The 26052-nt window shown below is 42.5% G+C and overlaps 1 protein-coding gene across 1 annotated transcript; it reads right to left on the bottom strand.

Annotated features, from left to right (window-relative positions):
• Positions 1 to 18416: 18416 nt before the first annotated feature.
• On the bottom strand, positions 18417 to 25761 carry LOC135551327 (regulating synaptic membrane exocytosis protein 3-like). The gene is made up of 5 exons (XM_064982551.1): positions 25591 to 25761; positions 25276 to 25388; positions 23835 to 23936; positions 20659 to 20798; positions 18417 to 18554 (listed from the first exon to the last, which is right to left on the bottom strand). Exons 1-5 carry the CDS (start codon positions 25665 to 25667, stop codon positions 18417 to 18419), a joined length of 570 nt encoding a protein of 189 aa, XP_064838623.1. The 5' UTR covers positions 25668 to 25761.
• Between the last annotated feature and the right edge of the window lie 291 nt (positions 25762 to 26052).

The following is a 26052-nucleotide window of genomic DNA, read 5'->3' as shown; positions in this document are numbered from 1 at the left end:
TGAGTTGATCATTAGTAATATGACACCACGTCAGTCATAGTTCAGCACCATCACCTTCTACAGGTGAGTTGATCATTAGTAATATGACACCACGTCAGTCATAGTTCAGCACCATCACCTTCTACAGGTGAGTTGATCATTAGTAATATGACACCACGTCAGAAACAACCACACACCTCAGCTCATGTTGCTTAGTGCATAGTTCAGCACCATCACCTTCTACAGGTGAGTTGATCATTAGTAATATGACACCACGTCAGTCATAGTTCAGCACCATCACCTTCTACAGGTGTGTTGATCATTAGTAATATGACACCACGTCAGTCATAGTTCAGCACCATCACCTTCTACAGGTGTGTTGATCATTAGTAATATGACACCACGTCAGTCATAGTTCAGCACCATCACCTTCTACAGGTGTGTTGATCATTAGTAATATGACACCACGTCAGTCATAGTTCAGCACCATCACCTTCTACAGGTGTGTTGATCATTAGTAATATGACACCACGTCAGCCATAGTTCAGCACCATCACCTTCTACAGGTGTGTTGATCATTAGTAATATGACACCACGTCAGTCATAGTTCAGCACCATCACCTTCTACAGGTGTGATGATCATTAGTAATATGACACCACGTCAGTCATAGTTCAGCACCATCACCTTCTACAGGTGAGATGATCATTAGTAATATGACACCACGTCAGTCATAGTTCAGCACCATCACCTTCTACAGGTGTGTTGATCATTAGTAATATGACACCACGTCAGTCATAGTTCAGCACCATCACCTTCTACAGGTGTGTTGATCATTAGTAATATGACACCACGTCAGCCATAGTTCAGCACCATCACCTTCTACAGGTGTGTTGATCATTAGTAATATGACACCACGTCAGTCATAGTTCAGCACCATCACCTTCTACAGGTGTGTTGATCATTAGTAATATGACACCACGTCAGTCATAGTTCAGCACCATCACCTTCTACAGGTGTGTTGATCATTAGTAATATGACACCACGTCAGTCATAGTTCAGCACCATCACCTTCTACAGGTGAGTTGATCATTAGTAATATGACACCACGTCAGCCATAGTTCAGCACCATCACCTTCTACAGGTGTGTTGATCATTAGTAATATGACACCACGTCAGCCATAGTTCAGCACCATCACCTTCTACAGGTGTGTTGATCATTAGTAATATGACACCACGTCAGTTTTTTTTATTTATTTTTTTACATTTGTGCGAGAAATTGCAGGTATGCTTGAAATATAATTTTCCTTTATTTGTAAAGTATTTTCCTTTCTTTGTAAATAATCAGCAAACACAATGAGTGTAAATGTCAATATGGACTTTTTTCCCTCCTGTTTATTTTGTCTTAATCTATATGAATAAAATGTGTATGAGTTATGTCCCATCTGCTTGTTTCGTTTTCAGACAATCATCTGTTTGTGTATCTAAATTGTGAAATATATATATATATATATATATAAAAAAGGCTTGTCTATGTGTGAGGGGGGAAAAAAAAATCAAGTAATAAAAATATGTTTTTGTTGAAATACTGTATTTTCATATTTCTCTCCACCCTTGATACGTCCTGAAGTGACAAAGTTGAAATCAGTTACACAATGACATCACGGTGATTCGAATCAAACTTTATTGATTTTGCGTCCAGACGGTAAAGGGGCAAATTACAGGCTTCTGAACCCGAAAAACGTGGAACTTTTTTTTGTTATTGTTGTTGTTGTTGTTTATTTTTCATCCATTTGGTACAATTTTTCGTACAAAAACTACGTGCACCCTAAGTAATAAATTATGCAGCATTACAAACCACAAAAAAATACCAGTTTTACATGATCAAATACTGCACATAGAAAACATTTACAAAGCATCAGGTATAAAAGTACAGCTCCTTGTCTTTGCCATCCTTCAATCAGACAATCTGCTCCACTTCGCTCTTTTCAAACTCAGTATGTGAATGTCTCATGGAGTCTAGAAGATTGTCCAAACCAGTAACTAAAGGCAGTTCTGCAAATACCAGCCTTTAGACCCCAATGAGCCTTTAATCCCCCCACACCACACCATGTTCCCGAAGAATCTACCTTTACAGTTGATAGCAGGGCAACATACATTTATGTGTGTGTGTGAATAAGTGTGGCTGAAGCATTTTAATCTCGATAATCAAAATAACCCAACAAAAATTATCAGAAACATGAACGTTGCTGTGACGTAAAAAATCATAATTCTGCAACATTACCTCATTACATTGCTGCCTGTTTGAGCGGAGGTTCCCTGGCTGGGGATGTCCATGTGAAGGCTGTCTTTAAGGGGGTTTGCTACTGTGGCTCTGGGAGATTCTCATCTGTGTTTTGTGACAGACAGTCAGAAGTTTATAGACAAAATGGCTGCTCAGGACCTTGTGATTAAACGATGATTAGAACATTTGACAATGTTGACAAACAGCATTTACAGCAGCAGTTGTACAATTAGAGAGAGAGAGAGAGAGAGAGAAAAAAACAAAACAATATTCTTATTGTTGACAAGCACACATCACTTGTCTCTTTGATTTTCTCATGGAAATGTTTAGGGTTCATCGTAAAAATGTCCTCTGTTCTCAACGCATTGAGTGCTTTGTGAGTCAATGGTGCTGAGCATCTGAAAACAGTCAAATTTGATATGATTTCTGCTGAACTAGATGTTATCAAGAGTTTGATTTAAATACTGCCTAGTGGTACTTTGTACGGTACTCTCAATAATGGGCTCGACCAATGTTTTGTTCTACAACACTATGGCAGCGTCTATGTTAATATAATATAATAATATATCCCATTTAGCAGACGCTTTTGTCCAAAGCGACTTACAAGTCGGCTGGGGCCACTACTTTTACATATGGGTGGTCCCATCGGGAATCGAACCCACGACGCTTGGCGTTGCAAGCGCCATGCTCTACCGACTGAGCCACACAGTCGGTAGACAAATGTTCAACATCTATGTCATTGTTCTGATTTGTGAAAGGAGTGCCCGGCACTCCAGGGTGCCCCTGCCGTTCCCATCTGTGATGTTTGTTCTCATTGGAATAGGAAACAGTCAGCGGTATCTAGGCCAGCCCTACTAGTCAAGGTCTAACAGACATAACTAAGTCCTCTGACACAAGAACATACCTTATTATTATTGGCAGAAGAAGAACTCTATATCAGTAGGATGGAAGACTAAATTAATGCTACAATTAAATACAATTGTTCCTATTTCTTTCAACTCACAGATTTCCCCATGACACAGTGCTGAGTGCCTTCAACACACAGATTTCCCCACGACACAGTGCTGAGTGCCTTCAGAAAGTGTGCACAACCTCTTTACTTAGATTTTGTTTTTGTTACAGCCTGAATTGATTTTGTATCACTGGCCTACACACAAAACCCCATAATGTCAAAGAGGAATTATGTTTTTAGAAATCTTTACAAATGAATAAAAGCCAATCTTGAGTCAATAAGTATTCGACCCCTTTGTTATGGCATAAATACGTCCAGGAGTAAAAATGTTCTTAAACAAGTCACATAATAAGATGCATGGACTCTGTGTGCAATAATAGTGTTTAAACATCTTTTTAAATGAATAATTCATCTCTGTACCCCACACGTACAATTATCTGTAAGGTCTCTCAGTCGAGCAGTGAATTCCAAACACAGACTCATCTACAAAAGACCAGGGAGGTTTTCCAAGGCCTCACAAAGAAGGGTAAAAAACAAACAAAAAGCAGACATTGAATACCCCTTTGAGCACAGGGCACTTTTTCATTACACGTTGGATGGTGTATCAATACACCCAGTCACTACAAAGATAAAGGGGTTCTTCCTAACTCAGTTGCCGGAGAGGAAGGAAACTGCTCAGGGATTTCACCATGAGGTCAATGGTGACTTTAAAACAGTTACAGAGTTTAATGGCTGTGATCAGAGAGAGCTGAGGGTGGATCAACAACATTGTAGTCACTCCACAATATTGACTTAATGAAAAGAAGAAAGCCTAAACAGAATAAAATATTTCAAAACATGCATCATGTTTGCATTAAGGCACTAAAGTAAAATTGCAAAAAATGTGGCAAAGAAATTAGCTTTATGTCCTGAATACAAAGTGTTAAGGGTAAATCCAACACAAAACATCACTGAGTACAACTCTTCATATTTTCATGCATAGTGGTGGCTGCGTCATGTTATGGGTATGTTATGGGTATGCTTGTCATCGGCAAAGACTAGGGAGTTGTTTTTGGGATAGAAATATACAAACTAGAGCTAAGCACAGGCAAAATCCTAGCACAGACACTGGGAGGCAAATTCACCTTTCAGCAGGACAATAACCTTAAACACAAAGCCAAATATACACAGGAGTTGCTTACCAAGACAACATTGAATGTATCAGAGTGGCCTAGTTACAGTTTTGACTTAAATAGGCATGAACATATATGTCAAGACTTGAAAATGGCTGTCTAGCAATGATCAACAACCAACTTGACAGAGTTTGAATAATAAAAAATAATAATAATTAGAAAACTTGGTACAAGGTGTGTAAAACTCTTAGAGACTTAGAAAGACTATAAGACTATATGCTAACATGCATTGACTCAGGGGGTTGTGAATACTCATGTAAATGTGATATTTCTGTATTTAATTTTCAATACATTTTATAACATTTGTAGAAACAAAACGTATTTCCACTTTGCCATTCTAGGTTATTGTGTGTCGATGGAAGAAATAAAAATATTTATTCAGGCTGTAGAAAATGTAGACTCCATCTACGACTATGAATATTTTCTGAAGGCTCTGATTTTTCTAAATGGATTAAATCATCATTATCGTCATCATATCATTAAATACAATAAATTCTGTAACACTAGAACAGGTAGAATCCATCAACGTTCCGTGAGTATTGTCTGTAGGCTCTGTATCATATCGTTATATCATTAAATACAATAAATTCTGTAACACTAGAACATGTAGAATCCATCAACGTTCCGTGAGCATTTTCTGTAGGCTCTGTATCATATCGTTATATCATTAAATACAATAAATTCTTCAAATGCGGTAAATGAGCTTTACTAAAGTACAAATGTGTATTAAATGTACACTTAATATAAACTTCATAAATAAAATGGTACATTTATCTTGATTTAAAAAATAAAAATGTGTTAATTCAGTGGATCAGATATCGTCTAAATTGAACATGAAATAAATCACTACATTTGCCCAGATCACATGTCTTATTCATGCCTAGGTTAAAGGTCAAACCACAGAGCCTATTCTTGTTAAATAAATAGCCAGAGATACAGTGTAACAGCGACTGGACCGACACAGGTGAGTCAGCCTGGAGAAAAAGACTGCAGTGAAACGGTATATAACAAACAGCTACACTATCAGGATGAACAAATACATTCAGAAAACTACACATTTACAGAGAGATACGTCAGAAACAGTATTTCAAGAAAAATACCTGTTTTGTTTACTTTTTAAAAACGTGTTTTGTTCAAACTTTCAACCGTGTACCAGTGCTACAACAGTAGAGTAACGTCTCCTAACGAACATAAGGCCACTGTAAACTGGACAAAGCCCTCATTTTTTTTAAACGTGAATATAAATACCCATTTCCTCATCATCACCTTGGAGTCATGGTTCCATAACTCGTTCATCTAAAATTACTTTTCTCCCCTCATTACAAAAATACAATGGCAGCATAATACACATTAAAAGACAATACATTTGTAGTTGGTTTCAGACATTAATAAACCAGTCGCTCAGAACACTGAGAAAAGTTCTAGAACATGTCTAAGTGAACATTCTAGAAGAGAGCAAGCTCGTGAACGGTTACATTTCAAGCAACAACAAATCAAAACAAGACAATGAAATAATCTCTATAAAAAATGGCTCTTATTTAACCACTGACAGGAGACATCGTCAGTGTATGGGGGAGACATTCACCACTTCACTGTGTAGTATCTTAAAGCTGTGGCTAAACAGATGCAGGAGAACATATCTGGCTCTTCAACATTGACAAAGCATAGCTGCAAATAGTCAATATACCCCGTTCATTCTACCTCTCTGTTCAGGTGCATCAACATTCCGTCACATGCCAAGCCATGCACGGAAATACAAACAAACTACCTGTAATTCCACCCACTTTTTCCCCTTTCTGATTGTCAGCCTCTCTTCTATGTCTCTCACACACTCACACACATGCTTATTCTCACTATCACTCTCATCAAACCCTGTGCTGACAATTCATTTTTGCTTGAATGAAGACATCAACACTCCACAACCATCCATCCAGCTCCAAGGTGAAGTTTCCCCTGGGTACAGATCTAGGATCAGCTTCCCCTTCCCTAATCCTAACCTCAACCATTAGTGGGGGAAATGCTAAACTGAACCAAGATCAGCGTCTAGGAGCAACTTCACCCTTCACCCTACTCCCATTCAATCCATCCGGGTCATCCTTCTGACGAGGACTCACTGTCATGACGTCACCCAGCTCAACTCACTCACAAAGACCATCATCCCCTTTCAGCAGAGATGCTCCAACTGATACATAAAACTCTTTACTTTACAGTCCTGTTGCTTTACTTTACAGTCCTGTTGCGTTACAGTCCCGTTGCTTTACTTTACAGTCCTGTTGTTTCACTTTACAGTCCTGTTGCTTTACAGTCCTGTTGCTTTACTTTACAGTCCTGTTGCTTCACTTTACAGTCCTGTTGCTTTACTTTACAGTCCTGTTGCTTTACTTTACAGTCCTGTTGCTTCACTTTACAGTCCTGTTGCTTCACTTTACAGTCCTGTTGCTTTACTTTACAGTCCTGTTGCTTTACAGTCCTGTTGCTTTACTTTACAGTCCTGTTGCTTTACTTACAGTCCTGTTGCTTTACTTTACAGTCCTGTTGCTTCACTTTACAGTCCTGTTGCTTTACTTTACAGTCCTGTTGCTTTACTTTACAGTCCTGTTGCTTTACTTACAGTCCTGTTGCTTTACTTTACAGTCCTGTTGCTTTACTTTACAGTCCTGTTGCTTTACTTTACAGTCCTGTTGCTTTACTTTACAGTCCTGTTGCTTCACTTTACAGTCCTGTTGCTTTACTTTACAGTCCTGTTGCTTTACTTTACAGTCCTGTTGCTTTACTTTACAGTCCTGTTGCTTTACTTTACAGTCCTGTTGCTTTACTTTACAGTCCTGTTGCTTTACAGTCCTGTTGCTTTACTTTACAGTCCTGTTGCTTCACTTTACAGTCCTGTTGCTTTACTTTACAGTCCTGTTGCTTCACTTTACAGTCCTGTTGCTTCATTTTACAGTCCTGTTGTTTCAATTTAACAGTCCTGTTGCTTCATTTTAACAGTCTTGGTGCTTTCAGTTAAGCCTGGTACTTGATAAAAAGTATTCAAAACATTTGTGTTACTGGTAGCAAAGCAACCCATCGTTTGACCATGTAAATGTAAGAATACACCAGGTGGACTGTAAAATAAAATGAACCAACGTAACAATGCCTGACCACTTCTGCAACTCAGCATATATCAATGCTTGGGTTTTCTACTGACAGGTAATTGTGCCACAACTCGAGTGAAGTAGAATTTACAGGTGGCCCTAATAACAAATAACTACACATTCTTCAATAGCTGACATATGACCTTTGGCCCTTCTGTCTGATCTTTGAATTAATAAACATCACATAGTTCAAGCAATACATATCATTTCAAAGACAAATCACACTACTACTATACTTTTGGAGAAAAGCGATATGTCAACACTGTTCCTTTTTGGTAGCAATAATGGCATCCATTCGGACACACTGGGAAAACACCTTATATACTTATGAAAAGGTGCAGTCTCTTTATATTAGGGTATGCATATAGTACCAGTCAACCGGTTTGGACACACCTACTAATTGCAGGGTTTTTCTCTATTTTCTACATTGTATAATAATATTTAAGACATCAAAACTATGGAATAACACATACGGAATCATGTAGCAACCCAAAAAATGTTAAACAAATCGAAATATAATTTTTATATTTGAGATTCTTCAAAGTAGCCACCATTTTGCCTTGATGACAGCTTTGCAGACTCGTTTGACTTTTGACTGGTACTATACATTCACATTCTTCATCTTTTCAAACTTCTCAAGTTCTGTTGTGAAAATTGTGTAGCTACTAGCTACTCAATATATATTTATGGGAGCCATACAACCTCATACGAGTTCCCAAACATGTCAATCACAAAATATCTATAGAGACATTTTCAATAGTTCAATGGGACTAAAGATCCAGCTGTTCTTCTTGTTTTCATTTAAACAGTTTTAAAGTTATTTTAATAGAAGTTTGTTGCTTTTGTCTTTTTCCTTTCCTCTCCTCTTTCCAATAAACATATTTGTGTTTCTATCAGCAGTCACTCATGCATTTGGTTGAAGAAAACAAATACAAAATACATCATGCCAGCTGTCCACATAATATATATATATATATATATAAATAAAGTACATTTAAAACTACTTCATAAACATGACAGTACATTATTCACTGATTGAGAGAAAAAGTGCTCCATAGCCCTGACTAAATATAACAATCAACACTAACGGTAAAGTGCTGACAAAACTGTGAGATAAGACATTTGATAAGAATGTCAAATGCTATTCTTGAACAGAGTTTAAAGTGTTCCCGGAATGTCTTTGTCTGTCTCTCTCCACAGCAGGTTCCAATGGCCAGTGTCTCCAGAATCTCTCTCAACAGCAGGTTCCAATGGCCAGAGTCTACAGAATCTCTCTCAACAGCAGGTTCCAATGGCCAGAGTCTACAGAATCTCTCTCAACAGCAGGTTCCAATGGCCAGTGTCTCCAGAATCTCTCTCAACAGCAGGTTCCAATGGTCAGTGTCTCCAGAATCTCTCTCAACAGCAGGTTCCAATGGCCAGAGTCTACAGAATCTCTCTCAACAGCAGGATCCAATGGCCAGAGTCTAGAATCTCTCTCAACAGCAGGTTCCAATGGCCAGAGTCTACAGAATCTCTCTCAACAGCAGGTTCCAATGGCCAGAGTCTACAGAATCTCTCTCAACAGCAGGTTCCAATGGCCAGAGTCTACAGAATCTCTCTCAACAGCAGGTTCCAATGGCCAGAGTCTACAGTATCTCTCTCAACAGCAGGTTCCAATGGCCAGAGTCTACAGAATCTCTCTCTCTCTCAACAGCAGGTTCCAATGGCCAGAGTCTACAGAATCCAATGGCCAGTGTCTCAACAGCAGGTTCCAATGGCCAGTCTACAGAATCTCTCAACAGCAGGTTCCAATGGCCAGAGTCTCAACAGCAGGTTCCAATGGCCAGAGTCTACATAATCTTTCTCAACAGCAGGTTCCAATGGCCAGAGTCTACAGAATCTCTCTCAACAGCAGGTTCCAATGGCCAGAGTCTACAGAATCTCTCACCACAACAGGTTCCAATGGCCGGTATCTACAGGAGCACTAAAGATTGTTTACGGTATGCCAGCCTTCATCTTAAATGGGCATGTTTGGTCTCAATCATATTCCTCCTGGTCACAAAATAAAAGCTACTGCATAAAGAATTCCTTCAAGTCATTATTTGTTGTGTATGCAATGGCACCATGAATGCATGTGATAAATTAAAATCTGAACTGAAATTCAGTCAATCAACAGCGTTAACAACATTTGTTGAAATATTTTTCATGATGGAAGTTTGGTCATTGCAGCCAACGAGCATAGGACATTAGAAACATTGAGTACATTTACATGCACACAAATAATGTGATATTTAATTTTTTGTTTTATATAACTAGGCAAGTCAGTTAAGAACAAATTCTTATTTTCAATGACAGCCTAGTTACAGTGGGTTAACTGCCTTGTTCAGGGGGCAGAGCGACATTATTTTTTACCTCGTCAGCTCGGGGATTCAATCCAGCAACCTTTCAGTTACTGGCCCAACGGTCTAACCACTAGGCTACCTGCCTCTAACCACTAGGCTACCTGCTCTAACCACTAGGCTACCTGCTCTAACCACTAGGATACCTGCTCTAACCACTAGGCTACTTGCCTCTAACCACTATACTACCTGCTCTAACCACTAGGCTACCTGCTCTAACCACTAGACTACCTGCTCTAACCACTAGACTACCTGCCTCTAACCACTAGGCTCCCTGCTCTAACCACTAGGCTACCTGCTCTAACCACTAGGCTACCTGCCTCTAACCACTAGGATACCTGCTCTAACCACTAGGCTACCTGCCTCTAACCACTATACTACCTGCTCTAACCACTAGACTGCTCTAACCACTGACCCTGCTCTAACCACTAGACTACCTGCCTCCACTGGCTCCCTGCTCTATCCACTAGGCTACCTGCTCTAACCACTAAACTACCTGCCTCTAACCACTAGGCTACCTGCTCTAACCACTAGACTACCTGCCTCAAACCACTAGACTACCTGCCTCTAATCACTAGACTACCTGCTCTAACCACTAGACTACCTGCTCTAACCACTAGACTACCTGCTCTAACCACTAGGCTACCTGTCTCTAACCACTAGGCTACCTGTTCTAACCACTAGGCTACCTGCTCTAACCACTAGGCTACCTGCTCTAACCACTAGGCTACCTGCCTCTAACCACTCAACTACCTGCTCTAACCACTAGACTACCTGCTCTAACCAGTAGGCTACCTGCCTCTAACCACTAGGATACCTGCTCTAACCACTAGACTACCTGCTCTAACCACTAGGCTACCTGCCTCTAACCACTAGGCTACTTGTCTCTAACCACTAGGCTACCTGCTCTAACCACTAGGCTACCTGCTCTAACCACTAGGCTACCTGCCTCTAACCACAAGGCTACTTGCCTCTAACCACTAGGCTACCTGATCTAACCACTTGGCTACCTGCCTCTAACCACTAGGCTACCTGCTCTAACCACTAGGCTACCTGCCTCTAACCACTAGGCTACCTGCTCTAACCACTAGGCTACCTGCCTCTAACCACTAGGCTACCTGCTCTAACCACTAGACTACCTGCCTCTAACCACTAGGCTACCTGCCTCTAACCACTAGACTACCTGCTCTAACCACTAGACTACCTGCTCTAACCACTAGACTACCTGCTCTAACCACTAGACTACCTGCCTCTAACCACTAGGCTACCTGCTCTAACCACTAGGCTACCTGCCTCTAACCACTAGGCTACCTGCTCTAACCACTAGGCTACCTGCCCACTCTAACCACTAGGCTACCTGCTCTAACCACTAGACTACCTGCTCTAACCACTAGGCTACCTGCCTCTAACCACTAGGCTACCTGCTCTAACCACTAGGCTACCTGCTCTAACCACTAGACTACCTGCTACCTCTAACCACTAGACTACCTGCTCTAACCACTAGGCTACCTGCTCTAACCACTAACCACTAGGCTACCTGCCTCTAACCACTAGGCTACCTGCTCTAACCACTAGGCTACCTGCTCTAACCACTGGCTACCTGTTCTAACCACTAGGCTACCTGCCTCTAACCACTAGGCTACCTGCTCTAACCACTAGGCTACCTGCTCTAACCACTAGGCTACCTGCTCTAACCACTTACCTGCCTCTAACCACTACACCTCCTCTAACCACTAGACTACCTGCCTCTAACCACTAGGCTACCTGCTCTAACCACTAGACTACCTGCTCTAACCACTAGGCTACCTGCCTCTAACCACTAGGCTACCTGCCTCTAACCACTAGGCTACCTGCTCTAACCACTAGGCTACCTGCCCACTAGGCTACCTGCCTCTAACCACTAGACTACCTGCTCTAACCACTCCTGCCTCTAACCACTAGACTACCTGCTCTAACCACTCTACCTGCATTAACCACTAGGCTACCTGCTCTAACCACTAGGCTACCTGCCTCTAACCACTAGCTACCTGTCTTTAACCACTAGGCTACCTGCTTAATAGGCTACCTGCTCTAACCACTAGGCTACCTGTTAACCACTAGGCTACCTGCTCTAACCACTAGGCTACCTGCTCTAACCACTGCTACCTGCTCTAACCACTAGGCTACCTGCTCAACCACTTTTCTAACCACTAGGCTACCTGCTAAACAGCTGAATCACTAGACTACCTGTCTAACCACTGTGTATTTGATCTGCCAGCACTCAAGCCCTCCTGTTGTGTATGACCCACAGAAAACCTGCCTAACCAGTAGTATTCCACCCCAAAAAGTCTTTCCCTAAAGATGCCATATTCAACTCATTATGGCAGAAGGCCGAGTATGGAAAAAGCATGTAAACACATTACTATCTTAATCGTGTAGTTAAAATCGTAAGCATTTGCTGATTTTCTGAGCAAACTTTCAAATTTTATGGACGTGTAAACAGCTGAATCAGCGTTCCAGCTGTGTCTTTGATCTGCCAGCAGCTCAAGCCCTCCTGTTGTGTATGAGTGAACACAGAAAAACCTATGTAGTAGTATGTACCATCTTATAAATGATATGTATGAGTGAACACAGAAAAACCTACGTAGTAGTATGTACCATCTTATAAATGTTATGTATGAGTGAACACAGAAAAACCTATGTAGTAGTATGTACCATCTTATAAATGTTATGTATGAGTGAACACAGAAAAACCTATGTAGTAGTATGTACCATCTTATAAATGTTATGTATGAGTGAACACAGAAAAAAACTGACATTTTACATGTATCATCTTAGAAATGGTTTTGACATAGAAACGTTATATGTCCATGCTCAGAATCAAATACGTTTTTATCAAAAATCCCATTGGCTCGTCTGATTTCAGATGTGCCCATGTAAACGGGATTATTAGGGAAATTGTTCTTCTTACAAAGCATGTAAACATTTAAACAAACTATTATATTAATCTGACTTATTCACAATGATCACATTATTGTGTGCGTGTAACAGCAACCAATAAGAAATTAGAGAGGGCTGATTTAAGAAGAGGTATAAGAGTCCTGGCCAATAAGAGAGCGGTGTGTCCAGATCCCATGATGATATGCGAAACAGTTGACCAGGAGAAATGTCCATATCAGCAAATGAGATCACAATACACTTTGAGTTTGAGCTTGTGCAGGAACTAATCAGACGTCATCTACTGGTTGAACAGGAACTAATCAGATGTCACCTACTGGTTGAACAGGAACTAATCAGACGTCATCTACTGGTTGAACAGGAACTAATCAGATGTCACCTACTGGTTGAACAGGAACTAATCAGACGCCATCTACTGGTTGAACAGGAACTAATCAGAAACTAATCAGATGTCATCTACTGGTTGAACAGGAACTAATCAGATGTCATCTACTGGTTGAACAGGAACTAATCAGATGTCATCTACTGGTTGAACAGGAACTAATCAGATGCCATCTACTGGTTTTTGAAGGTACTTGATAATACAATATATATCTGTGCTGCTGGGGTTTACATTGCTGAGAGAACAGTGACGTGACCACATAAGCTCAGGGGCTAAAGTGTAATGTTGAGCCAGGTGGCAGTCAGCCCATTAATCAGACACCGGCCTATGTGTTTATGGGGGACATCTAATGCGTAGGTTTGTCCTGGGAGGGAGATCCTACCACAAACATCAGAAAGACTTCTATCTTACCAATGCTACCCACTTCCTAATTACGGTCAGAAACAGGAAGTGAAGATAAGAAACTTAAACAGGAAATCAAGAGGAAGTTGATCCAAAAGGTGCTGGTCTGTACAGTAGACATGTTGTGGGGCAGAAGCAAACAGTATCGCCTCTGGGATATGAAGTCCAGTGTGGTTTGCACTAACAGGGTCTATAATGACCGACGACTATAGCCCAGACTACCCAGAAGCCTTTGAGTTCAACGTTCTTGAGGAAGGAGGAGAATGATTCCTGTCAGTTTGTTAGTTGGTCCTCCTGTGTCCCACAATGCCGCTTGTTTACGAGAGATTGCTGGTAGGTTTGGAATTTGTTTGTTCTGCATGGAAACAATGTCTCTCCATCTCCTAAACCTCAATGTCGAGTGTTACGTTCTTCATGTTCTTTAGAGAGTGACTGATTAGCTAAATAAATAAAGTAGCATCTATATATCTGATTAGAGTCTTTCTTAAAGGCAAGCAAAAAAAAAATACAAAAAAAAAAAAATGTCTCAATAAGAGTTGCAAGCAAACGTGTAGGATGCAGCCGACACACACGCGAACACACATCTCTATATTTTATCTATCTAACACCTATATACGTATTAACTCTGGCTTGGGGAAATGAGAAGATTAGCGCTGCTACCTCACATAATAATAGTGATTATGTAAACATCCTGTCGATTTGTTTTAATAACGTGGCCTTTCTTTCTCCTGTTCAGCCTGTGTGTGTTTAGAAGAGCTAAAAGACAATATTGTATTCAACTCATAGACTCTTCAATACAATCTTTACATTCCTTCTAACTCATAGACTCTGCTACTTATCAAGACGTAGATATTGTATTCCTTCTAACTCATAGACTCTGTTACTTATCAAGACGTAGATATTGTATTCCTTCTAACTCATAGACTCTGCTACTTATCAAGACGTAGATATTGTATTCCTTCTAACTCATAGACTCTGCTACTTATCAAGACGTAGATATTGTATTCCTTCTAACTCATAGACTCTGCTACTTATCAAGACGTAGATATTGTATTCCTTCTAACTCATAGACTCTGCTACTTATCAAGACGTAGATATTGTATTCCTTCTAACTCATAGACTCTGCTACTTATCAAGACGTAGATATTGTATTCCTTCTAACTCATAGACTCTGCTACTTATCAAGACGTAGATATTGTATTCCTTCTAACTCATAGACTCTGCTACTCAAGATCAAGACTCTGTACTTATCAAGATATTGTATTCCTTCTAACTCATAGACTGCTACTTATCAAGACGTAGATATTGTATTCTTAACTCATAGACTCTGCTAGATATTGTATTCCTTCTAACTCATAGACTTCTAACTCATAGACTCTGCTACTTATCAAGACGTAGATATTGTATTCCTTCTAACTCATAGACTCTGCTACTTATCAAGACGTAGATATTGTATTCCTTCTAACTCATAGACTCTGCTACTTATCAAGACGTAGATATTGTATTCCTTCTAACTCATAGACTCTGCTACTTATCAAGACGTAGATATTGTATTCCTTCTAACTCATAGACTCTGCTACTTATCAAGACGTAGATATTGTATTCCTTCTAACTCATAGACTCTGCTACTTATCAAGACGTAGATATTGTATTCCTTCTAACTCATAGACTCTGCTACTTATCAAGACGTAGATATTGTATTCCTTCTAACTCATAGACTCTGCTACTTATCAAGACGTAGATATTGTATTCCTTCTAACTCATAGACTCTGCTACTTATCAAGACGTAGATATTGTATTCCTTCTAACTCATAGACTCTGACTTACTTATCAAGACGTAGATATTGTATTCCTTCTAACTCATAGACTCTGCTACTTATCAAGAGATATTGTATTCGTCATAGATTATTGTATTCCTTCTAACTCATAGACTCTGCTACTTATCAAGACGTAGATATTGTATTCCTTCTAACTCATAGACTCTGCTACTTATCAAGACGTAGATATTGTATTCCTTCTAACTCATAGACTCTGCTACTTATCAAGACGTAGATATTGTATTCCTTCTAACTCATAGACTCTGCTACTTATCAAGACGTAGATATTGTATTCCTTCTAACTCATAGACTCTGCTACTTATCAAGACGTAGATATTGTATAACTCATAGACTCTGATAGTAACAATAAAAATTGCTTTGGTTTTTAAAAACTCTGCTACTTAAAGTTGTTTTTTCTTCTAACTTGGCATAGACTCTGCTAGTTTAAAATATTGTATTTTCTAAATAGACTCTGACCCCTAACTCATAGACTCTGCTAGAAGTATTCCTTCTAACTTGTCTCCTTATCAAATGGCACCCCTTCTAACTCATAGACTCTGCTTTATTCCTCTGCTTTATCAAGACGCTCTGTATTCCTTCTAACTCATAGACTCTGCTACTTATCAAGACGTTCTTCTAGTAGTTAACTATATAGGACTCTGAATAGGCATAGACTCTGCTACTTATCAAGACGTAGATATTGTATTCCTTCTAACTCATAGACTCTGCCAGGAAATAGCTCTGCTACTTATCAAGACGAATTCTGGACTCTGATCAGGGTAATGTTGTATTCGAATGGGGACAGGGTATTCATCCACTTATCAAGACGGATATTGACTCTGCTACTTATCAAGGGATATTCTGCTACTTATCAAGGGGACAGGGATTCTGAGACTTACAGGGATTCTGAGATAACTCATAGACAGACATAGACTCTGCTACTTATCAAGGACAAGACGTAGATATTGTATTCCTTCTAACTCATTCTGAGATGGGACAGGGGACAGGGATTCTGAGACGGGACAGGGGACAGGGATTCAAGACGTGATATTGAACTCATAGACTCTGGGACAGGGATTCTGAACTCATAGGGGATAGGGATTCTGAGACAGGGACAGGGGACAGGGATTCTGAGAAGGGGGTACAGGGATTCTGAGATGGGACAGGGATTCTGGTTTTTAAAAACAAGGATTCTGGCATAGGGACAGGGATTCTGAGACAGGACCCTGAGAGGACAGGGGATTCTGAGACGGGACAGGGATTCTGATAGGGGACAGGGATTCTGAGGGATGGGACAGATGGGGACAGGGATTCTGAGACGGGACAGGGATTCTGAGATGGGACAGGGATTCTGAGATGGGACAGGGACAGGGATTCTGAGGGACAGGGACAGGGATTCTGAGATGGGACAGGGATTCTGAGATGGGACAGGGGACAGGGATTCTGAGGGGACAGGGACAGGGGACAGGGATTCTGAGACGGGACAGGGATTCTGGGGACAGGGATTCTGAGACAGGGACAGGACGGGGACAGGATTCTGAGATGGGACAGGGATTCTGAGACGGACAGGGATTCTGAGATGGGACAGGGACAGGGATTCTGAGATGGGACAGGGATTCTGATTCTGAGACAGGGACTGAGGGGACAGGGATTCTGAGATGGGACAGGGGGGACAGGGATTCTGAGATGGGACAGGGGACAGGGATTCTGAGATGGGACAGGGGACAGGGATTCTGAGATGGGGACAGGGATTCTGAGATGGGACAGGGATTCTGGATGGGGGACAGGGATTCTGAGACAGGGATTCTGACAGGGATTCTGAGACGGGACAGGGATTCTGAGATGGGACAGGGGACAGGGATTCTGAGACGGGACAGGGATTCTGAGATGGGGACAGGGATTCTGATACAGGGGACAGGGATTCTGAGATGGGACAGGGACAGGGATTCTGAGAGGGGACAGGGATTCTGAGATGGGACAGGGACTGAGGGGACAGGGATTCTGAGATGGGACAGGGGACAGGGATTCTGAGATGGGACAGGGACAGGGATTCTGAGACAGGACAGGGGACAGGGATTCTGAGATGGGACAGGGATTCTGAGATGGGACAGGGATTCTGAGACAGGGACTGAGGGGACAGGGATTCTGATTCTGAGATGGGACAGGGATTCTGAGACGGGACAGGGACAGGGATTCTGAGATGGGGGACAGGGATTCTGAGATGGGACAGGGGACAGGGATTCTGAGATGGGACAGGGATTCTGAGATGGGACAGGGGACAGGGATTCTGAGATGGGACAGGGGACAGGGACAGGGATTCTGAGATGGACAGGGGACAGGGATTCTGAGAGGGGACAGGGGATTCTGAGATGGGACAGGGATTCTGACATGGGGACAGGGATTCTGAGATGGGACAGGGGACAGGGGGGACAGGGATTCTGAGATGGGACAGGGGACAGGGATTCTGAGATGGGACAGGGATTCTGAGATGACAGGGATAGGGATTCTGAGACGGGACAGGGGACAGGGATTCTGAGACGGGACAGGGGACTATTCTGAGATGGGACAGGGGACAGGGATTCTGCAGGGATTCTGAGATGGGAAACAGGGATTCTGAGACGGGACAGGGATTCTGAGATGGGACAGATGGGATCTGAGATGGGACAGGGATTCTGAGATGTGACAGTGGAAATCAGTGTTCTGAGAGTTATGGGGGGGACAGGGATTCTGTGTGTGTGTGTGTGATTCTGTGATGTGTGGGGACAGTGATTCTGTGTGTGGACAGTGATGTGTGTGTGTGTGTGGGATTCTGTGAGTGGATTCTGAGATGGGACAGGGGTTCTGACAGATGTGTGTGTGTGTGTGTGTGTGTGTGAGGGACAGGGATATAGTTCTCTCTGTCTAGCTACAGGAGGGGCTGGTGGCACAGCTCTCCAGTGAGGACTGGGACAGTCTGAGATGTGTGAGGGGATCCGATGTCAGCCAGAGACGAGGTGGGGAACAGCTTGTACCATCCGCTTCACCGTGGCACCAAGGTCCAACTCATCCAGCATGATCTGAGCCATGCCCATGAAGCACTTGTGGTCCATCCGCCCACAGTCACCCCACACAATCACCTGGGAGAGAGAGATGGGGGTGAGAGAGAGAGAGAGAGGGGGGGACAGGGAGAGATGAGAGAGGAGAGAGGGGGATGGAGAGAGATGGGAGGAGAGAAAGAGAGGGTGGGAGGGAGAGAGGGAGAGAGATAGGGGGTGGGAGAGAGAGGGAGGGATTCTGAGATGGGACAGAGATTCTGAGATGGGAGAGGGATTCTGAGAGGGACAGGGAGAGATGAGAGAGGGACAGGGATTCTGAGACAGAGAGAGAGGATTCTGAGAGAGAGAGGGACAGGGAGAGAGAGATTCTGAGAGACAGAGATTCTGAGAGACAGAGAGAGACAGGGACAGAGACAGACAGAGAGACAGAGAGAGAGACAGAGAGAGAGAGACAGAGACAGAGAGACAGAGACAGAGAGAGAGAGACAGAGAGGGAGAGACAGAGAGAGAGAGACAGAGAGGAGAGACAGAGAGAGAGAGACAGAGAGGGACAGGGGACAGGGACAGAGAGAAAGAGACGACTATAGTGCTAGAATCATGAGAGAGAGATGGATCAGAGAGAGACAGAGAGACAGAGTGAGGAGGGACAGAGAGGGGTCCGATGTCAGCCAGAGACGAGAACAGAGAGACAGATCCAGCAGATCTGAGATGCCCATGAGCAGATCCGAGACAGAGAGAGAGAGGGGTGAGAGAGAGAGAGAGAGAGAGAGAGAGGGAGAGAGAGAGGAGAGAAGAGACAGGGAGAGAGAGAGAGAGAGAGAGAGAGAGAGAGAGAGAGAGAGAGAGAGAGAGAGAGAGAGAGAGAGAGAGAGAGAGAGACAGAGAGAGAGAGAGAGAGAGAGAGAGAGAGAGAGAGAGAGAGAGACAGAGAGACAGAGAGAGAGAAATTAAGTCAATGCTTTGATTAGCTAAGCAAAACATTGTATCGCTGCAAGAGATTCAAAAAATATTACAATGCATTACAAACTTTGTTACGGTACATTCTTATTCTAAAATTTAAAAAATCCTCGATGCATTTCGGAAAGTATTCAGACCCCTTGTCTTTTTCCACACTTTGTTTAAGAATGATGGACATTCTTATTCAATGAAAATTTAAGAAACACAATCCTGTCTCGTGTCCCAATTCCTTCGACCTCATGTCTGACATGCACTGTCAACTGTGGGACCTTGTATAGACAGCTGTGTTGTAAAAACGAGACAATGGAAACAGGATGCACCTGATCTCAATTTAGAGTCTCATAGCAAAGGGTCTGAATACTTATTAAATAAGGTATTTCTGTTTTTTGATTTTAATAGATTCAAAAAAATATCTAAAAAACCTTGTTTTTTCTGTTTATGAGGTATTCTGATGTCTAAAATTATGGGGTATTGTGACATGTCATTATGGGGACCTTGATGTCAGTATGGGGTGTGTGTCATTATGGAAATTGTGATGTCCTTATGAGGTCATTTGATGTCTCATATGGGGTATGTATTATTAAATAAGGTATTGTGATGTTTATGATTTTCAATGGGGTATTGTGATGTCATTATGGGGTAATGTCATTATGGGGTATTGTGATGTCCTGTATTGTGATGTCCTTATGGGGTATTGTGATGTCATTATGGGGTATTGATGTCATGTCATTATGGGGGTATTGTGATGTCATTATGAGGGTATTGTGATGTCCTTATGGGGTATTGTGATGTCATTATGGGGTATTGTGATGTCATTATGGGGTATTGTGATGTCATATGGGGTATTGTGATGTCATTATGAGGTATTGTGATGTCCTTATGGGCTGTGATGTCATTATGGGGTATTGTGATGTCATTATGGGGTATTGTGTGTAGATTGATGAGGTAAAACGTATCATTTAATCCATTTTAGAATGAGTCTCTAAAAGTAGAAAAACATCCAGGGGTCTGAACTATAAAGTCATTAAATACAGTGTATATATATATTATACATATAGATATATAATATAGTGGAAGAAAATAGATCTGGCCATGTGAGACAATGTGTTCATCACACCCCATAATGACATCACAATACCCCATAATGACATCACAATACCCCATAATGACAAACACATGAGGTTCTCAAATCACTAGCTCATATTCTATAATTAATATAGGTATTAACCTGGAGGACTTTGGCCTGAGGGCTCTCTTCAAACAGCAGGGCCTGTTGGTAGGACGGGTCTAGAGTCTTCTTCACCACTCTGGTCTTCTTCTTAGCCAGACACGCCCCATTCTCCAACACATACACCTTCACGTAGGTCGCTGCAGGAAATTTATGCTGGAAATTAATTAACCTCTGTGACTGGTCAGAATGAACAAAAACGTTTGTTTCTATTCTGATCTACCCTGTGACTAGTCCGTGCACAAGAAATGAACAACAAGTTATTTCAATTCAAGTTTGATGTGCGTCAGTGAGATCAGTGTTAATTTAGGGTGAATCACCTACAGATGTTTAAAAAAAATGCTTTTCCACCAGATGACTTGTTGTGGAAGGGGGAGGGGGTGGGGGGGGGTGGGGGTGTTTCCTCATGATTCACCAGAGAGACTTTTGGTACAAAGTTACAGCGCTGAAGCAGAGAACATTAAAATTATAATGAAAAATAAATGGTGGAACGATCCAAAGTGATACGCTACTGAGCGAAGCAAAGAAACGCCTTCAAGAAAGCTTAGCGGAAAACAAGTACGCCACACAATGACGGCAAGGCACCATGGCAACCGTGCCTCCCTACAAGCGATGGGTATTGATCACATTCCGGCCTCAATTAGAGAATGGGTGGGCCTCAGGGGTCTAAGGCACTGCAATGCTTGAGGCATCACTACAGATCCGACTTCGATCCCGGGCTGTTTCTCAACCCGGCCACGACCGGGAGAACCGTAAGGCGATGCACAATTGGCCCAGCGTCGCCCGGGTTAAAGGAGCGTTTTGGCCGGCCGGGATGTCCTTGTCCCATTGCGCTCTAGTGACTCCTGTGGTGGGCCGGGCGCAATACACACTGACACGTCGCCCGGTGTAACGGTGTTTCCTCCGACACAATGGTGCGGCTGGCTTCTGGGTTAAGCGGGCATCGTGTCAAGAAGCAGTGCGTCATGGCTGGGTTGTGTTTCCGGAGGACGTCTGGCTCTCGCCCTTCGCCACTATCCTGAGTCTATACGAGAGTTGCAGTGATGAGACAAAACTGTAACTACCAATTGGATTCCACAAAATTGGGGGAGAAAAAAAGGTTTAAAAAATAGGTTAAAATGTTTTTTAAATTTAATTTAAAATATATGTCTCGAGGCTGTACTTTGCTCACCCCCCTTGGGATGGAGGTAGGGAGGGATAGAGGGAGGTAAGGAAGGATAGAGGGAGGTAAGGGGGGATAGCGGGAGGTAAGGGGGTGCTAGAGGGGGAAAGGAGGGGCTAGAGTGGGGTAAGGAGGGGATAGAGGGGGGTAAGGAGGGGATAGAGGGAGGTAAGGGGGGGATAGAGGGGGGTAAGGAGGGATGGAGGAAGGTAAGGAGGGATAGAGGGAGGTAAGGAGGGGATAGAGGGGGTAAGGAGGGATGGAGGAAGGTAAGGAGGGATAGAGGGAGGTAAGGAGGTATAGAGGGAGGGAGGTAAGGGGGGATAGAGAGGGGATACAGACACACACAGGGACATGTAGGAGGTAAGGAGGGATAGAGGGAGGTAAGGAGGGATAGAGGGAGGGAGGTAAGGGGGGATAGAGAGGGGATACAGACACACACAGGGACATGTAGGAGGTAAGGAGGGATTGAGGGAGGTAAGGAGGGATAGAGGGAGGGAGGTAAGGGGGGTTAGAGAGGGGAAACAGACACACACAGGGACATGTAGGAAGTAAGTAGGGGATAGAGGGAGGTTAGGAGGGATAGAGGGAGGGAGGTAAGGGGGGATAGAGGGGATACAGACACACACAGGGACATGTCTCACATCCAAAAGAAGATGGAGAGCCTATAGCTGAGGTCCTTCCTCTTCCCTCTACTCGTAGGTGATTGGGTAAAACAGGGGACCGCCTTAAACAGCTAAACTAAAGTACTCTGGTTTAAATGGGGATATGGATTTACAAACTACTAAGTACCCTGGTTTAAATGAAGATCTGGATTTACAAACTACAGGCCACTAAGTACCCTGGTTTAAATGGGGATATGGATTTACAAACTACGAAGTACCCTGGTTTAAATGGGGATCTGGATTTACAAACTACAGGCCACTAAGTACCCTGGTTTAAATGAAGGTATGAATTTCTCAACATTCAAGTAGGGTCTTTGTGGTCCCTTCGCTGTCATCTTGTGGACACAATGCCCCCTGCCATGATTGGACTGCTGTGGTCCCTTCACTGTCATCTTGTGGACACAATGCCCTCTGCCATGATTGGACTGCTGTGGTCCATGTTGGCTGTGATCTAGTGTAAAATATAAAATGCTTGTCTCTCCAACTCTCACCATTTTGCCCTCCTATTCGATGCTAGGACTACTTAGTCGTGTCTAATAGCTCTAATACTTTAAACCTTAATATGAATTTCGATAACATATCCATTTCACTTCTGAATATATTCTGGAATCACTCCCTCTTCAATCAGGGTTGATCAGGGCGGCAGGGTAGCCTAGTGGTTAGAGTGTTGCACTAAAAATTAAAATTGGAAAAAATAAAAAATAAAGACATAGAATTATCATATCTTTGAACTTCCTGACGAATGCCATGCAGCCAAAATTAGTTTTAAAATAAAGGCATTTTAATTAATTTGATGAAGAGTGCCTTGGTCCTCCTTTCTTTTTCATAAAGTTATGTAGGTTTGTATTGTACCTGGTATGAACAATACAGTTATGTAAGTTATGTAGTTTTTTTAATGTACCTGAGATGAATAAATGAACAATAAAGTTATGTAGGTTTGTATTGTACCTCAAATGAACAATAAAGTTATGTAGGTTTGTATTGTACCTGTGATTAACAATAAAGTTGTGTAGGTTTGTATTGCACCTCAAATGAACAATAAAGTTATGTAGGTTTGTATTGTACCTGTGATTAACAATAAAGTTGTGTAGGTTTGTATTGCACCTCAAATGAACAATAAAGTTATGTAGGTTTGTATTGTACCTGTGATTAACAACAAAGTTGTGTAGGTTTGTATTGCACCTCAAATGAACAATAAAGTTCCGTATGTTTTTTAATTGTACCTGTAATGGACAATAAAGTTATGTAGGTTTGTAATTGTACCTGTGATTAACAATAAAGTTTTGAAGTTTTTTTGAGTGCCTGGGATGATTAAATGAAGAATAAAGTTCTGTATTTTTGTGTTGTACCTGGGATGTTCTTTGACCCTGGTTTAGGGGTCAGTCCTCTGGCCTGGTTGATCTCCACCTCTAGCTGGCCTCCTCTGTCCACCATACCCACATGGATGTCACCTACAGGAGGAAAACACACACTCATCATGTTTAGGGGCAGATGATTTTACTTAGCATGTAATCTGGCCAGGAAAAGCTTTGTGCCTAGTTAGAGGCCAGAACCCTTCTCCGGGTCAGATCAGAGGCCATAACCCTTCTCCAGGTCAGATCAGAGACCAGAACCCTTCTCCAGGTCAGATCAGAGGCCAGAACCCTTCTCCAGGTCAGATCAGAGGCCAGAACCCTTCTCCAGGTCAGATCAGAGGCCAGAACCTTCTCCGGGTCAGATCAGAGGCCATAACCCTTCTCCAGGTCAGATCAGAGGCCAGAACCTTTCTCCGGGTCAGATCAGAGGCCAGAACCCTTCTCCAGGTCAGATCAGAGGCCAGAACCCTTCTCCAGGTCAGATCAGAGGCCATAACCCTTCTCCGGGTCAGATCAGGTTACATTCTGGCCATATTATCATGTCGTATCTGATCAGAAAGTGTAGTTTCAGCCTGCAGTACCACTGTTGATCAGCAGGGAGAGACAGAAGGTGTGTAGTCTGTTCCACTGTCCTCACAATTATTTACCAAGTGATTTAGGCATAGAATACTCATATCTAAATACCTTCATAAAATTAATTAAATATGTAGAGCCATCTCCATATTCATATACCCCGTGGTATCTAATGTAGAGCCATCTCCATATTCACACACCCCCTGGTATCTAATGTAGAGCCATCTCCATATTCACACACCCCCTGGTATCTAATGTAGAGCCATCTCCATATTCACACACCACCTGGTATCTAATGTAGAGCCATCTCCATATTCACACACCCCCTGGTATCTAATGTAGAGCCATCTCCATATTCACACACCCCCTGGTATCTAATGTAGAGCCATCTCCATATTCACACACCACCTGGTATCTAATGTAGAGCCATCTCCATATTCACACACCACCTGGTATCTAATGTAGAGCCATCTCCATATTCACACACCACCTGGTATCTAATGTAGAGCCATCTCCATATTCACACACCACCTGGTATGTAATGTAGAGCCATCTCCATATTCACACACCACCTGGTATCTAATGTAGAGCCATCTCCATATTCACACACCCTCTGGTATCTAATGTAGAGCCATCTCCATATTCACACACCCCCTGGTATCTAATGTAGAGCCATCTCCATATTCACACACCACCTGGTATCTAATGTAGAGCCATCTCCATATTCATACACCACCTGGTATCTGACGATCAGCAAACACAGAGGGGGGAGGAGCTATAGTAATGGCGTCTTGGCATATATTAAGTTATCACATCGCAGAATATGTTTTCTTGACAGAGAGACTCCAATGATTTGACTTACCCATGGAGGGTGTGGCTAGTGTCTGTCGGCCTACGATCTGGGCGGGGCCTAGTCCATCCAGAAAGTCACTAAACTGGCTCTCTGGACCCATGCGAGTGGGGGGGAAGATAAACCTAGAGAGAGAAAAAGAGAGAGTGAAAGGAATAGAATGAGTGATTGAATGGTGTGATTTAATGACGTTTTAGCAGTAGGGTAGCTGGAGACAGTTCGGGCTACGACATGGACTGAACCACAGCTGCAGCAGGCCGCTGGGTACAGGCAGTTACAACGCTCACGTACAGCAGTTACAGAACTAGTAATATATGAGTAGCGTACGTTCCGTCAGAGCTGTTGGAGTTGGTGCTGCCGTCGGTGGACTCCTTGCTGCCCTGTCGCGTGACCCGGTTTCTCATCTCCACGGCGATGCCCGTCTCCGTGCTCCGCCGGATCGTACCGCGCAGCTTCTTCACTCGTTCTTCTGGAGATGAGAGGTCAGGGGTCAGGGGTTAGAAGTTAAAGGTTAGGGGTTCGAGGACCGTTCAAGACCGTTCCCTAGAAGACTTCCTAGTAACTGTATCTGACACTGAGTCACTTTATTATCTCTTCATTCTCTCTATATTCTCTCTATATTATCTTTATATCAAATCAAATTTCAAATCAAATCAAATGTATTTATATCCCTTCGTCATCAGCTGATATCTCAAAGTGCTGTACAGAAACCCAGCCTAAAACCCCAAACAACAAGCAATGCAAGTGTAGAAGCGCTGGCTAGGAAAAACTCCCTAGAAAGGCCAAAAC

This window comes from Oncorhynchus masou, chromosome 13 (genome assembly GCF_036934945.1).
Source record: "Oncorhynchus masou masou isolate Uvic2021 chromosome 13, UVic_Omas_1.1, whole genome shotgun sequence".
In the NCBI taxonomy this organism is placed as follows: Eukaryota; Metazoa; Chordata; class Actinopteri; order Salmoniformes; family Salmonidae; genus Oncorhynchus; species Oncorhynchus masou.
Note: the sequence above shows the minus strand (reverse complement) of the source record. Positions and strands in the feature narration are given on the sequence as shown.

Excerpts from the sequence above, each read along its gene's own strand:
- LOC135551327 (XM_064982551.1), bottom strand. The coding sequence starts at position 25,667 with ATGAGAAACCGGGTCACGCGACAGGGCAGCAAGGAGTCCACCGACGGC. Across the intron at positions 25,389-25,590 it reads TCCAACAGCTCTGACGGAAC|GTTTATCTTCCCCCCCACTC; the intron begins GTACGCTACTCA and ends TTCTCTCTCTAG. Across the intron at positions 20,799-23,834 it reads AGGGTCAAAGAACATCCCAG|CGACCTACGTGAAGGTGTAT; the intron begins GTACAACACAAA and ends AATTTCCTGCAG.